This window comes from Strongylocentrotus purpuratus, unplaced genomic scaffold (assembly GCF_000002235.5).
Source record: "Strongylocentrotus purpuratus isolate Spur 01 unplaced genomic scaffold, Spur_5.0 spur5_scaffold_19, whole genome shotgun sequence".
Classification (NCBI taxonomy): Eukaryota; Metazoa; Echinodermata; class Echinoidea; order Camarodonta; family Strongylocentrotidae; genus Strongylocentrotus; species Strongylocentrotus purpuratus.
This window is the reverse complement of record NW_022145604.1, coordinates 20,585,782-20,602,296: the sequence shown is the minus strand read 5'-3', so window position 1 is coordinate 20,602,296 and position 16,515 is coordinate 20,585,782. Positions and strand designations below refer to the sequence as shown.

General features: G+C 39.4%; 1 protein-coding gene across 1 annotated transcript; it reads left to right on the top strand.

The window, feature by feature from the left end:
- The first annotated feature begins 225 nt into the window (after positions 1–225).
- Positions 226–15,243, top strand: LOC582521 (G-protein coupled receptor 54-like). Its single transcript, XM_030990558.1, has 3 exons — positions 226–741; positions 11,362–11,497; positions 14,268–15,243. Exons 1-3 carry the CDS (start codon positions 397–399, stop codon positions 14,894–14,896), a joined length of 1,110 nt encoding a protein of 369 aa, XP_030846418.1. The 5' UTR covers positions 226–396; the 3' UTR covers positions 14,897–15,243.
- Positions 15,244–16,515: the final 1,272 nt, after the last annotated feature.

Sequence of the window (16,515 nt, the reverse complement as noted above, 5' to 3'; positions counted from 1 at the left end):
ACATCATAGATTTATATTTTCAAATTAAATTAAATGGAAGAAGAGGAAATTTTAGGGAGTGAGTAGCAAGAAAACAAAGAGATACTCTATTAAAAGATCAAAATAATATTCATTGAAGCTTTTCATGTAAGCTCATGTGCTGACTTGTCCCTGCATTCGCATTTGTAATATATCATAACTGCGTTATAAACCCATCAAGCATTGTCATCTTTTTCTTTGCAGATTATACGGAAATCTTCAACGCCCACATCACGTTCTATTGAAGCTTAGGAGCTACGGCATTCAGCGATAATCTCCTTCAAGACAAGACGTCAGTGATTACTCCGAAACAAACGATAGGTGATACTTAAGTAGCTCGTCGTCGTCGAAGAGAGAAGGATTTCTGTTTTAGGCAACATGGATCTTTCAGATGATTTTTACGGGAACTATGACGAGAATTCGTCTCTGTATTCATCATTGCTGCCGTACGAGCCGAGCCCGTCGGAGCGAGTCTACAGCTGGCTTGTTCCGACCATCTTCAGCGTGATCACCCTGGCCGGACTCGCGGGCAACTTCGTGGTCATCTACACCATCTACTGCCACACGAAGAACAGGACGGTGACGAGTTATTATATCTTGAATCTGGCGCTCACGGATATAGCCTTTTTGCTCTGCTGTGCTCCCTTCACCGCCTCGGTGTACGCCACACCCACCTGGCTCTTCGGGAGGTTCATGTGCAAGTTCGTTTTTTACATGATGCAGGTGAGAACATAGTTACGGAGTGAAAAGTAGTAAGGGCTTTTAGATTTGCACGTCGACATAGTGGACTGCTACATGTGACGCCCTTTTAAGGCACTGACAATGCCTTAAAAGGATGTCTCAGTACCTTAAAGCCGCACTGTCCTACTTGTAGCTACTTGCTCCCTCTATATAGTAAACTTCCCCAATCGGTGCCTGTTGGTCCCCCATGATCCTCTTTTTCTTATGTTAGTTGAGAGCTGAGTTAATGAGATAGCCACCTGTCAGTGACCTCGCTGTGTGGTCTAATCCCATCTGGCCCAGTAGTGTTGACGGTCTTTAAAAGGACGCAACGTGTAGCAGTCTACTATGTCGCCGTGCAAATCTAAAATTCCATATTGTGTGGTGACGACGACGATTGTGACGGTGGTGGTAGAACCTAATTGAAGGTGACGATGTTTGGTGTAATGGTGGTGTTTGATGACGATGATGGTGGGGTTTGAGTTATACAGTATTTAGTAAATGCGATGGTGTTTGTTGATTGCGAGGGTGTTTGGTGATTCGATGGTGGTGTTTAATGATGATGGTGGTGTTTGAGGTACTACTAGTATATAGTATAGTAAATTTCGTCATTCAACACACAAATATTTAAAAAAAAAAAATCGTCATTCAAATATGAGGGTGAACTACTGCTCCTCTTTCTGTGAGCGATTGCCGATCGTACGTCAGGTGCCGTCTGGTGATTGTTTCTTTGTCATTTTAGATCTGCTGTAGATCACCTAATTCGTCATCAGTGAAGAATTTCAGTCTAGTTTGATATTATGATTCTATTTATGATGCTAGTTCTAGTAAAGCCGGATGTAGTTCAAGAAACAAGATGATCCTTTCAAAATGGAATTGTATAATCTCAGTAGCCTCGGTAATTCCATACACTGCAAAGTCGTTGTGTGGTTCACTCCTTACACAGGGGTTGTGTTAATTTGTGTAAAAAGAATTACACCCTTTTACACAACGAATTTGCAGTGTAAAGTTGTGTAATTTATTTTACACAACTTAACACAACCCATAACTCCTTGCCCTGTGTAAGGAGTGAACCACCCGATGTTGTGTAAAGTCGTTACACAACGACCGCAAACGCCTTGAATTAATCCCTTGAAATAAAATTGTTTGTTTACTCATGAAATAAACTACGGGAATATAGAAATATAAAATGATGTCAGGAACGTCAATATTTGCCCACAACAATGAAAGGAAACAACAAAACTTCCGTTAAAGTCGATACCCTTAATGAAACCGGTCCATATAGTCACGAGCACCCAACATCAACAAACAACTCGATAGCTACAGGCAATATTGACGATATTCATTTCATTTTAGCTTCCCGTATTTCTTTTTTCTCTTGCTTTCATGGGCCTCTCTCTAAAAGAAAGGATCATGCCCCGGGTGTGTATAAACACAACAAAGCGCGTGGCATGACAACTTTGGTCAAGAACCGAAATAGTCGACCTTATCCGCCATATACCCGAGTAAATGCAGTTAGGTTATTACCCGAGGCGATCCGAAACAGTTATGGCGAGAGAGAGAGAGAGAGAGAGAGAGAGAGAGAGAGAGAGAGAGCGAGAGAGCGAGACATACGCGGGTTCATGAAAAGTAAGGCACGAGTTTATTTGCCAATATCCGCATATTGAATAATACCTTTGAATTATTAGAACAGTCTGTCACTATGAGCGCTTTTAAGGGTAATCATTGCTCTAGCTTATGAACTAAATTGATTGCACATTTCCAGGGCGAGAATTTTAAATGGGCTTAATGTATTACCTTTTCTTCTTCAAATTTGCAGACAAATATTCCCAATCCCATTAATCTTTAAAAAAGTAATTTTGCGACAACATTACCTCAAGAGACATTTTATGTCATACAACTTAGCCCAATACACGGGATAGCGTGGCTTAACATAGTGCGCCATGCTGCCGGTAGTAACAAAGCGATATAACGCTTTGAACAATATGGAAATTCTATATTTTGTCCTGACAGATTTATAACTTTATCGACCGACATATCTATTGAATTTGCAGAATAAATTCGTTTACGCTATTACCAAGGTGGCGGTTACAGCGGTAACTATGTTAGCAATTTAGAAAAAAATGTATTTATCGCATAGGATTTTTTTGACCTGATTGAAAAGGTGCTGTAATGTAAAACTTAGCTCAGTTAGAGTAAGGAAAATAAAACTGAAAACAATTCTTTGATATATATTTGTATTCAAAATACACCCCCAAAAATATAAACATAACGAGAGGTATGTATTTCATTTCACCGGTTTTCCTGCTTGGACACATACCCTTGTGAAATTAGTGCGATAAAAATAGAAATATCTACGATGTTGTTTTCAAGTCCCACTTTTGGATCGACAAAACTCGGCCACAAACCTCATAATACAACAAGGAGAAAACATACGATGACCCAAAGTATACAAGTAAGTCATATTTGGTATTTGTTATAACTTTACATGTATATTAACGTCTTTTGTCACTGAATCCGTATTCTGTCGTCGATACATAATTCAATGGAAAACAGTTCGAAACTTACCTCGCTTAAATGAACAAATGAGATATGACAGTCATGACAACTCTTGTATTTCACCCAAAACCCAATATTCATCAGGCCTACACTTGCCTTCAAAACATACGAAAACTTTGTCATCGAATCCGTGAAAGGCAAATCAGTGAATGTTAAAGTTAAGGTTACTTTGTAGCTTTCAGGGGGCACATGGGTTACGTGCCCCCCCCCCCCCTCTCAATCGAATGACGGTAAATGAAAGAAGAATTACGAAAATCATGAAGAGAGAGAGAGGGAAGGGAGAGGGAGAGAGGATAGAGGACGAAAAATTAATATTATCGTGCATCCCTCCAAGACTCTCCCCCTATAATCAGATGCCTAGTAAATTAGCGAGACTGTTGCCCCCCCCCCCCCCTACCCCGTGATGCGAGTGCCCACACGATAGCTGGTCTTATGCTACGCCAGGGGGTTTTTCACGAAGACTAAGATTGACTTTCAGTTGGACTTAACTATGGTAGGCCATCCATGACTCTGGTTGCTCTCACCGTTATGACCTTTAGATAATATTTTTTCCTTCAATAATGAATTTTCAACAAATCTAATTTCTGTAGATTTGTGACCATCATGTGTACGTTCCTTGAGAGACCAATGTCAGTTAGTGTTTTGTTGAGAGAAAATAGTGGCATAAACGGCCTGCCATAGTTAAGTCTAACTTAAAGTCGAACTTAGTTTTCGTGAAACGCTCCCCAGATGTAGACTGAGTTCAAACAATTTCTCGAATTCCAAAGGCAGTATATCGATTTGTGATGCGACACCCACACGGTGGAAGTCGTTCTTGATTTCATTTGGCATGTTCATTGCAATTTGCTCGCTTTCCATCGCCCAGTTCCATAAATCATCTGTAATATGGGAAAGTTGGTCAGGACCTCAATTCCCTCCATGATTCTGTTCAGCCTTCATTCAGTAATCTGGGCTTGTTCTCATGGACAAGATAAGACAATATAGTTTGTCCATGTAGACTGGATATTCTTGTTTATTTGATTTCGAGTATATTGATATTTATTTTCTTTTCCATTTAAGCGAATGTAATATATTTTATATGCTTTTAATCTTTTTGAGCACAAGAACGGATAGCCGTGATTGCCGCTCGGGTTCGAGACCGAATGATGCTATGAAGTTCTTTTGTATATTCAAAGCGACTGTGGTATGAAATTTAAAAGGTATTTCTTGCCATTATTTTCCTTCTTCTTCTTCTTCCTCTTCTTCTTCTTCTTCTTTTTCTTCTTCTTCTTCTTCTTCTTCTTCTTCTTCTTCTTCTTCTTCTTCTTCTTCTTCTTCTTCCTCTTCTTCTTCTTCTTCTTCTTTCTTCTTCTCTATTCTGCTTCTCCTCCTCCTCTTCATCCATTCATTTATTCCTTCTCTTTTCTTCTTCTTCTTTCTTCTCCTTTTGTTGTTGTTGCTTCTTCTTCTCCTTCTTTTCCACCTTCCTTTCCCTAAGCCTAGTCCTTTTCAATCAAACTAATCAATCCACCACGCCCCCTCCCCTCCCCACCAAAATCACAACAATATATATATATATATATATATATAAAGTTTTGCATTTGGCAGAACGGAAACTTGCATTGTAATGACGCCGTTTGTTCAAAGAAGAATGAGAACATTTCGTAGTTTTAAGCTTTTCCTTTTAGAGAACTTTAGATCACGCAGGCAAGAGTAGTGTCTTGATCTTAATATTCATCCTTTTCTGCCTTCTTTTGATGTGGATGTGTAAGATACATATTTGTTAAAGTTTAGGGACGATATAATGTAATACCCAATTCTGTCATTTCAATTTCCCCTGAAAATAAATAATCTTCGTGATACCATAACCCAGAAACCTGATGTTGACTCAGTGAAAAGGTTGAGGGATTGTAATATAAATCTCAAATATGGGTTGATATATATGTTCGCTTCCAAGTATTCGGGGGTCTAGGGTGCCTATTAATAGCGACCCTGGGGAAAATATATTTGTATTCATGGGAGTACAAAGTATATATCGAGCGTGACCAGAGAGCATTTTCATTAGGGTTCGTTAGGGAAATGTTAAAAAGAGAATGAAGAGTAAAAAGTTACGTTTTCCTAAAATCCAAAAGAAATGTTATCATATCCCGCAAGAACATTCGGACTAGAAAGTTGAAAGGGGCAAAAACAAATTTGTAGGGCGTGTTATACTCAAGACATGTCAGTTTCTGTTAATAGGTAATCGAGGAAAGGTTCATGGATAGAAGAATATAAGCAACTTCGTGGATGCAGTCCCCACAGGGTCATCTAATTGTAAAATCCACTAAAACTAAATACTGAACTGCCCATATGTCTAGTGACGTGCCTTCTGAGATTTAAATTTCAAATACCCTAATAAATTTGTAGGGATTCACAGTCTTTAGTGAAATGAACATATATTTCCCTTTATTAATCGAATACACGAGAGGGAGAAGAGTCCAAAGACAATTTATTAAGAAACTTGATACTTCAAGATAATTTTAAAATAAATAATGTTCATATATAAACGGAATCGTTGATATAATTCTTAGTAGGCATTATTTAAACATGAAAATGACAACATCATATTATTAAAACTTATAGAAATATCCAGTTTTTAATGATAACTCAAATTTAGTGATGGACTTGGTTCTTCAACTCATGTATTGCTATCCGATTGTTATCCGCCTCATGTAGATTGCAATATCTTCATGGTCATTAAAAAAATATAAAACACAATCGAAACTATTTTCTTTAAAAAATGAGAAATTTAGGGGTCCCTTTCATTACCCTATGATATGACCCACATACGTCATGTTTGGATTAGCGTTTTAAAGGGGGATGGGGTCTGTCATGCCCCCCCCCTCTCCTCCATAAAATCCACATTGCCACATTAATTCTTCAAGTCTAAGCCTAATCGGCTCTATCGCATTTCTCACCGGCTTAGCTCACTCCTTAATCATGTTAATACTTCTTCATTTGACATAATGTCCACCCACGACTCCTCCATGACTGGTCATGCTGATTTCTCCAAAACGCTTTTATTTGATTCATTTCGATAGGAGGTGTGTCGAAATAAAACTCGTCAAATTGCTTCCGTCCTGATTTTGAGAACCTTCCGTCTGATATGTAATTTAGTCGAATTACAAGACAACAGCAAATGCTTCCTTTCGTAGATCCACTTCTCCACAGCAAAGGCCCGCACACTCCTCGCCCCTGCCCCCCCCCCCCCCCCCAATTGCCCCCAGTTCAGAAAAGATGTTACTTTTTTGTTTAATTACGTTTATATAATATTCATATTTGTTCGTTTATGGAATGTAAAGAAGGCTGCCTTAGACATACGGGCATATTTTTCCAAGGGGCTTGCAATGACTCCCCCTGCCCGACTACCATATTGTGTCTTATTTTTAGTTGCGAGTGAGCGAAGTGGGAGAGCAAACAAGAACATGTATATAATGATAAATTTACTAGTCTAGATATGATATAAAGTTTAAATATCCGGGCACCTTGTTGCAAGAATATGAGGATATTCGGGAATACTGTTGCTATGAATTATCCTGTTTCTAACTTTTCGCGATTTTCCAATACGATTTGTTACCGACGAACTCCATAATATTACATTTCAGATAATCTGTACGCATTAGCCCCATTCTTTGTAATCAAAGAATGGGGTTAGAGCTACAAAGCTCAATTTTTAATTTCAGCCTTACTCCACATAATAAAAAATCATATACCATATCATGACAAATTATATACAGTGGAACCTGTCCACAAAGGTCACCCAAGGGAATCAGACAGAGTGGTCATTGTAGATAGGTGGCCTTTCCAGACAGATGACCACTAATACAGGTTTGAGTGTTCATACAATAACATACAAATTTGTCTTTGACGAATTTAAAGAACAAAGGGAAATGCGAAAGGGGTAGTCAGAATTTAAAAAAATAATGATTGTGCCATATTCTTTTGTAATATAACAGCGGAAAATTTGGCAAGTTGTTTCAAACATCCGTTTTCTTAAATTTCACCATCTTGTACAGTTGTAATTGAGGGCTACCGGTAGCTAGACAAGTTCATTTATGTAAAGTTTATGCTCTTGGCTCTTGGCTGTACGATTCAGTACCAGTAACTGAATATTTATACTGTTTTTAGCCTCAGGATAAACAATAGATTTCTTCATTATAACGTAATTCACAAATCCACACACCATGTAATAATAGCAATTGCCCTGGAAATGATAATAAACAGGCCTATTTCTGAAGGCCTGAATGATTATTAGCTTATTTAAGCTTTTTGTGTTTTGGTTTTGACAGGTGTTATTTCTAATGATATAGAAGACGTAAAATGAAAGACAAATAAGGGTGATTGGATGGCTTGGACCTACTTCTCGATGTACATGTGGGTGTGTAATGAATTTTTAACGTGATGATATAACCTCTGATTATTCGCTAATTGGAGGTCAATTCCTCCGCATTTATTTGTCTCTAGACCGTCTGTGGTTTTTTAATCATACTTCTTTGAAATCGAGGTATAGGGATGCTTCTTTACGTGCGCCCTTGTACCGCCTTGCGATATTATGTTGTTTTTCGATTTTCGATCGAGGACGAAGTCATTAATCTCCTCACCTGCGATCCGACAGAGTTGTTCGATATCGAATAGGGGATGGTACTGGAGGTCGTTTCCATCTCGTGTCCGAGAGGCGAGGCATCGAACGGTTTGAGACGGTCTGATCAAATGTTCAAATAGAATCATCTCGCTTGTCAAACAGGATTTGTAGCGTACAAAGAGAGACTCCCCATCAGTTTTGAGGAGGATGTGAGCAAGGAAGGAGAGGGAGAGACAAGAAAACAGAAGAAAGAGGGAGAGAGAGAGGGAGAAAGAGAGAGAGAGAGAGAGAGAGAGAGAGAGAGAGAGAGAAATTGAGGATGGAGTAAGGGGGAAAAGTGCAAAAGAGTGCTTGACGTCTGTTCAAGAGAAAGAGAGAAAGAAAGATATATAGAGAGATAAAAAGAGACATTTCCATTTCTCTCTCTCCCCCTCTTTCTCTCTCTCTCTCTCTCTCTCTCTCTCTCTTTCTCTCATTCCTTCCTCCTTTCTCTGTAATTCTCATTCTTTCTCTCATCCCCTCTCTCTACCTACCTATCTACCTCTCAATCCCTTGCACTCACTGCGAAAGACTGAGTAATTAAAAAATATGTAGAGAAAGGGAGACAAATTATTAATATAGATAAAATGGCAATGTTAACGTACGGCTTTTAAAACTCGATCTGTGTTCATACTAACTGAATTTCGAGAGAGGGAGGGAGGGGGTTAAAATTTACTCTACAGATAACGTTTGAAAAAATGAGAGAACTAGAACGAGGGACGTAATCAGAGAGATTTGTTGGGGGCGTAAGACGTGAGAATTCAAGAATGGCTTGTTTGGAAGAGGAGCTGGGAAACTGAGAACAGAAAGGGAATTCTGGTTTAGTTAAAAGCCCTGTCATATATTACTAAGCTCTAGAGATTGTGGTTTCCCTTTTAATTTGTTTTCCCTATTCTATAATAATCATTACTCTTATTACATAGTAATTGGTTTTGGTATTGCATTATAACTTATAAGTAAGAGGACTGAATTGGTATAAGATTAGCATCGGCAGAAGCATAAATGTACACCGGACTTTGTGTTCTCGTCCTGCCCTCACCAATTCACAAATGTATACACTATGGACTTTTTGAGACCCCTTTTTTCAACAGATTGTTCGGACCCCCCCCCCCCCTCCCGAGACTCTCCTGGATCCACTTTAAATTAATTAGTTGAATGAATATGAGTTGAACGACTATATATAATTAATTTGTTAATAAATAGATACCTCTCGTTATGTTTTTATATCCTTTTGGTTGTTATTTTGAATACAAATATACATCAAACAATTATTTTTAGTTTTATTTATGTAGTTTATTACCCTCGTGGAAAGTGGCATTCGCATGGATTTCCAAAAAATCCTTATTAAAAAGAAAAAAAAATCAATCTCTTAATGCTTTTTATCGCTAACAAACAGGGAGGGAGATGTAATTTCAATAAAGTTATCCTCCTGGATCGAATTATCGTCCCGGTTGCATTCATATTATACAGTTTACAAGCTTAGGAAGCGGGTATGCGGTCTCCGTAGCATCCCTCTGTGATATTCAAGTGATTATCATTAAAATGGTCCAGAGATTTCTCTCTCCCTCTCTTTCCCTCTCTCTCTCCAACCAACCTCTCTCTCTCTCTCTCTCGCGCTCCCTCTCTCTCTCTCTCTCTCCCCCCCTCTCTCTCTCTCTCTCTCCTCTCTCTCTCTCGCCATCCTCTCCGACTCCCTTACACAATCCATTCTCACTCAGTTACTTTCTACCCAACTCCCTTTCATTTTCTTCCTTAATTCGCCTCCCATTGAATGCCATGGGTGTTCTAAAGTTCATATCAATGTAGGAGACGTAAACGACTTGTTTTTCTTATGTGTGACGTATCCCCCCCCCCCCCCAAAAAAAAAAAAAAAACGATTTATAACCCTTTTTTTAAATAAAATCTCCTTTATCACTACATATCTCTATCTCTATCTCTGTTTGTGCTGTTTCTAGAGTACAGTAGAGTATCTAGAGAAGATATGAATATATCATTTTTCTAAAGTATTCTGTTGTTTGATCTTTACAACAACAAAAAACAATAATCAATACATCGCTTATTACTCTCTCCCTCTCTCTCTCTCTGTCTGTCTTTCTATCCGGGGCCTGGAATGAGAGAGTGTGTGTGGATGGGTTTGTGTGTGCGTGTGTGATTGTACGTAATTTATGACATGATAAACTGCTACTATAATCCAATTGACGAAAATTCGATATTTTACTGTTTAAATCAACCAAACAGACAGGAGTATTGTTAACAATGGTGTGAAAATATCGAATGAAGTCGGAAAAAAAACAAGCCTCAGTTCCAGGAGGCCCTACTCCCCACCCCCCCCCCCCCCCCTCCCCACCCGCTCCCGTTTTTATCACATTCGTCCCTTTTGTTTTCTTCGCTAGAGATATTATTCCAGACTAATATTATTAAAGGCTGATTCCCCAGGCCTTCCAACGAGGAGGACGATATCTTTTGGTTTGCTTTGTCTTGTACACGATTGCAAAGACTTGCACTTGCATTGTGAAAGAAACGGTGTGAAATCGATTAGAAAAGGTTGATCATCTAGCATATAAGTATTGGTGCACTGCAATGTTCTGAAATCATCAAAGTGATAAGAAATTCGGCCCAGTCTTGGGAAAGCTACAACCCCTGTACACAGAAAGATGTATATGGGACTACACGAACATGCGGCAGAAAATCCGTCCCGATTTTTATGATGTTAAATGCCATATTTAAAATATTAAGGAATTTGAAGAGCCATTCTTTTCAGGGAACGTGTTTTATCTGATGTTTTTCCTCACTCGCATAATACAATGATAACACTCACAATTTTGGTTCACCTCTTCCCAGAACTCAACTTTAAAAAGATCAACCAACGTTAATTTCAATAGCTATGTACTCATCACTTTTCTCAAACGAGCGAACATGGCAAAGGAATATTACGCAATCCAAATATGAATTCTATAGGTTTACAATATGGAATTGAAAGTGGCCTCGAATTGATTTATTAAGCATTTTTTGTCGCTGAAGTCTTTGATTTTGTCCTTTTCCTTTCTGCTTTCAATTTTCGAATACCTTTGATACACAAACAACCCCCTCAGCGCCAAACCCCTCCACCTCCCCCCCCCCCCCCGCCCCCTCCTACATGTAAGTAAAAAAATCGAGATTGGCCACTACAGATGACAGCAAAATCTAATGATTTTTTTCTCTCTCTCTCTCTCTTATCATCAAGCGAGGTTTTTATTCCCATAATTTCAATGCATATTTACACTAATTACTCAATGATTGAGTGAAACATAACAGGCACAAATTTCAAGTATATTCAACAATTCTTCCAGCTTAGTATACTTTTCTTAACATTTTTAAGGCAAAACCTAATGATATTATATGATATGCACCACTTAATTTTCTCTGTTCTTTCTTCAAATTCACAGGTCAGCGCCCAATCAACATGTATCACCTTAACAGCCATGAGTGTAGATCGATACCAAGCAATCGTGTATCCCTTGAAATCATTACGTAATAGGACACCGCAGATAGCCCTAGTGGTCAGCGTTGGTATATGGACGTGTAAGTATATATGCGTGTCCGAATAAGTTTACAAGTCCTCACAGCCATCGCCTTAAACAGCCACCATCCTAAGGCTTCAGTCCGCGAGACCGAGGGCTTACGAGTGCGACGTACAGTCATTGTGGCGGCATAATATTGTAGGTCTCATTTTTGAAGGTTTACTAGACCGACGGTACACGCAATCGACATTGACGATCTCATGGGACCCGTTTCACAAAGCCTTTTTCAATGACAAATGACAAAAATCAGTGACAAATCTGTTGATAACCAATCAAAAGCAAGGATTTCGGCAGCTTATACTGTCATTTGTCACTGATGACAAGTTTTGTGAAACGGGTCCCTGGGCTTTCACACAGCTTTTTAAGGGTTCACTAAACGGACATTGTTTTTAAATTAGTCACACTTTATTCAGAACTAAGCTTCACGCCAAAGTGATAAAAGAACACAATATCCTCTTTTACCACAGAACTTAGTTTTAGTGATATAGCATATTTTGGAATTGAACTCAATTTCTGCTACAGTTCAATTATCTCGTCTTTCTCTTCTTTTATTTCCTTGTTTCAACTTATCAAAAGCATGTAAGTTCATGTAATAGAGGATACTGGTCGTAGACAATGTAGGAGTACATTTCTGTATCAAACAGCAATTTGTATTGATTTTTTCAAGAGCTACACGTATCACGTGTATGTAATACCATCCTAAAATCCTGCTCTTTGGGGGATAAATTTTCCGAGCTATCAAATGATGCCACCAAAAATAATCGCTTATTACTCTCTCGCAGCTGGCCTGGACAAAAAGTTGATGCGTTTCACTGGAGGGCTCTTAACAACAACCGTATAGCCTCTAGCGCCGGCTCTCTCTTCTTAGTCTGCATGCACAGACTCTGAATCCACACTTAAAATACAATTCAATACAGTCTTGAGCCTAAACTTGTCAGTTCCTGAATGTGCTATAATACATGGCTTATGGAATGCACATGGTCCGCCTCACAACCGGGAGGTCGTGGGTTCGAACCCCGGCCGCGTCATACCAAAAGACGTAAAAAGACGGGAGATGCTGCTACCTTGTTTGGCGTTCAACAATAAGGGATAGAGCAACGTCGATCTGGCGCTGCTCAGTAGCTGCCGGGCTCACGATCAATTGTGGCAAAAAGAATTTCCATTTTCGGTTTAACTTAATAAATTTTGGAATGGACTTTAAAATATCATTATTATTGTAGCTCAGACCCTTTGTAAAGTCTGGTTCAGATCTAATTATGCAACGGTAAACCATGCATGGCGGTTTGTTTCATGATGACGTAAAGCGTAATATACTTCACATCTTATCAAACGGCTCACTGAATACGCATAGGACCTTTTTTGCGCGAAGCTGCCGTTAAATAATGTACTTTTTTTTATCGCGGCGGTTGACTGCGTCATATCTGGGGTGTGTTTCACAAAGATTCTAAGTTGAACTAATCTCTAAGTTGGACTTAACAATTATGGAAAGCCATTGGCATCTATGAAAATATTTTGTAAAGTTAGTTTTAGAAGGCATAAAATGTTGATTCAAATCAACCATATTTTTTTTATTATCAAGGAGATTTCATGTTCATTTATAAAAAGTCTAAAATATTGAATTTTCGCTTTTGACTATATCTTATTTTAAGGCTACGAATGGCTCTCCATAGTGTTTAAGTTTTACTTAGAGTTAAGTTCGACTTAGGATCTTTGTGAAACAACCCCTGATCGAGCCTTTCGGCTTTATGACTGACGAGGGTTTGTGCATGCAAACTACTCTGCGCTAACCCTATTTCACTCAAAATCTCATTTTCGCTTTACAACTGGAGAGCAAATCGATTGTCGTCTAAGTCAGGTGAAATTGATCCCGGACTGACCGGGTTCGTGTAACGACTGGGTAGACGGAAGGGACTTGACGGGAAATCAATAGCCTCAGATGCTGCTACTTCAACCGTCGGGCTCTTAATCTCCTCAAAGACTCGATGACTTGACTATAACGTTCTCGTTTTATTGTCAAGGGTCGGTTGTTCCCTCTTGGATTGTTTTACGCGATAATGCTATGAGATGGTGTTGGATATGGGGGTGAGGGGCGTGCGCCCCCCCCCCCGCCATTGAAGAAGAAGATATAAGAATGAGTGTAAATCAATGTAAAGAGAAGAGGATACGACACCTTCCAAAGCCCTCCCTATATTCGAAATCCATATCCTCTCGCATGTTATGCACCTTATAATACAGGTGCCCCCTCCCCATGATACCAGTACCCCTCCCCCTTCTAAATGCCCGGACATAGGTTTTACCACTGTGTAAAGGCGACAATAAAGGGCATGTAAAGGAAGTTCTTTTAAAGAGAAATTATTCTACTTCTACCCACATACTCTTAAAGGAATCTTAAAGATCAGAAAGTTCGGATAAATGCCATGTCCATACATCCATTCCCAATTACTTTATCGCGAGACAATGGCGAAACAGTGCGGTTGACGCCCCCGCCCCTCCCTATCCCATTACTAAATTACCCCCGCCCCCTCCCTATCAGCTAAGAGACGAAAGACCCTTAAGTAATAGATGTCAGTCTACCCTCTATAGTCATGTTTTCTAGATTATTATTTCATGTTCACGTTATACTTACGGGTTTCCTCGAGACAAATAACGATGGCGTTCACTTTAATGCTTCTGTGCCTTTCCTTTTCATGCTAAAACTATTTTGTTTCATACTCAGCCTAACACAGCCTGAACTAAACTTTATTATTTTCTTTTTATGTTATCATCCTTAGGCTCAGCATTACTAGCCATCCCGGTTGCGGTGTATTTCGACGCTGTCCAAAACACGGATGGCCAAGTGACGCGTTGCGAAGAGGTCTGGCCAAACAAGATGATGTTCCCTGGCTACGCGATCTACACTTTCCTCCTCGTGTACGCCATTCCGTTAAGCATAATCAGTGTGTGCTACACCATTGTGCTGCTTCGCCTTTGGAAACAGATACAACCCTGTGAGGAAACGCGCTCCAGCTCGCAGACGCGCTTCTTGAACCAAAAACGACGCATCACGCGCATGGTCCTCGCCGTCATCATCGCGTTCGCCGTATGCTGGTTACCGCTGCACATCATCAATCTTTGGCAGCGACTAGATAAGAACTTCCCCAAAAACGAACTCACGCTCGCATTGCAGACGACTGCGTACTGCATGGCGTACGCAAATTCCTGCGTGAATCCCTTCGTTTACGCATTCGTTGGAGGACGCTTCAGGGAGCGCGTAAGGAAAGCGTTTCCTGCTTTGTCGAGCAGAAAGCGATCCCAAACAGACGCCCTCATTTTAGAGAACATTGGTAAACATGACGAGATACATGATGAACAGAGGCATAGTCTTATTACATCGAATGTAACACAAAGAGAAGCAGTATAATAAACAATCGGAACATTAATTTACCATGAACATTCTATGAATTATAAATGTTTACAGTTATATATAATCATTCAAAATATTTCATGTTTAATATTATTGATGCAATACTGTTTTATGTTTTGATCACTATCATGTTCACATTGATCTAACTTTTTTATATTGATTATGTTAATCTCATTTTACAGCTCATCAAAGAAAATGTAGAATTGTAAAATGTCCCCTTAAAAATGTGCTTTGTAGTGGTTAGTGATCTTCTTAACAGAGAATTAAATTTTGGTTGAATTTGGCTTTTATAAAAGCGAAAAAGTAAAGAAACAAAGTATTAGAAAGAGTCATTGTCTTAAGTTTTAAAGATAAAGGTGAGTTCTGGTTTTAAAAAAAAGAAGAAAATGAATTCTCACAGAATCAAACGAAACTTACACTGAATGTTCAAGATTACAAATAAATGTCATTTGCCGAACAATTTTGGTAGAAAGTGTATACTAGCTGAGTAATGAGCATAAAAAGATAAGGAAATCAAGGTTAGTAGCCCCGACACCATTTGTGTAGTCCCATTTAAATCTTACTCACATTTATTTTTATGGTGGAATATATAGACATTACAATGTCTGTTCTAATTTTTACCATTATAATAGACAAATAGGATGCTTCGAACACCAAACGGGAGAGGTCCACGTGGACACCATAATATCAAAAATTTGACTGTATTGCCAATGGGTGATACTCCATTGGAGTAATGACGGTACATTTCAGAATTAATAATTTATTTTTCACAATTCTTTGTCCAATTTTCTCAAACTGTCGAAGTGTGTTCTTTGCAATTTCTGATTCTACTCAGGCGCGTACGCAGGGGGGGGGGGGGGTTGACCCCCCCCCCCTTAAACTTTTTTTTATGTGTGTGCTTTGGAGAAAAGAAAACAAATTGTGGTAATGGATGACCCAAAAAGCTGACCTTACCCCCCCCCCCCCCCCCCCCACCCTTGAAGAAAAAAATCCTGCGTACGCGCCTGATTCTACTTATGCCAACTTTCTATGAAGTATTGATTCCCAATATTTCTGGGACTGCTATTTTCCCAGGTGAACATATTTGATTTCATACAAGCGCGTCCTGGATGTCATTATACCCTGAACAACATGGATGATGCATGTGTGCAACAATCGTATCAACTGTTCTCGCTTTACAATGGCTCACGGCTAAAGTGTCAAATTTAAACAAATATTGATTTGACTGAAACAGGTACCCAGGCAAAGATCTGGCAGAGCACAATTTGGAAGTAGGCACACGGGACACTGCTTCCAGTATTCTCATCATTTTAGAAGTTCACATGAACTCGGATTCGTGTTGTTTGATAACCCCCAGTAACGCCGCCGAGACCGATACCACACCGACATGAGACCGAACATGATATTACATTACCTCTACAAATGGATATGAGTCAGGGGCGGATCTAGGGGGAGGGGGGTTTCGGCGGTTTAACCCCCCCCCCCCCCCCTTGGCAAAAAGCTAGATCCGCCCCTGTGAGTCGGTGGTTAGAGCCATGCACTTTGGAGTCGGTCTAAGACGTGACTAAGATTTAAAATGTAAAATAGAAAGCCGGATATGAAACAAAGGTGTCATT

Coding starts and splice junctions, on each gene's coding strand:
- LOC582521 (XM_030990558.1), top strand. CDS start 397: ATGGATCTTTCAGATGATTTTTACGGGAACTATGACGAGAATTCGTCT. Junction 742..11,361: donor TCGTTTTTTACATGATGCAG/GTGAGAACATAG, acceptor TCAAATTCACAG/GTCAGCGCCCAATCAACATG. Junction 11,498..14,267: donor CAGCGTTGGTATATGGACGT/GTAAGTATATAT, acceptor TATCATCCTTAG/GCTCAGCATTACTAGCCATC.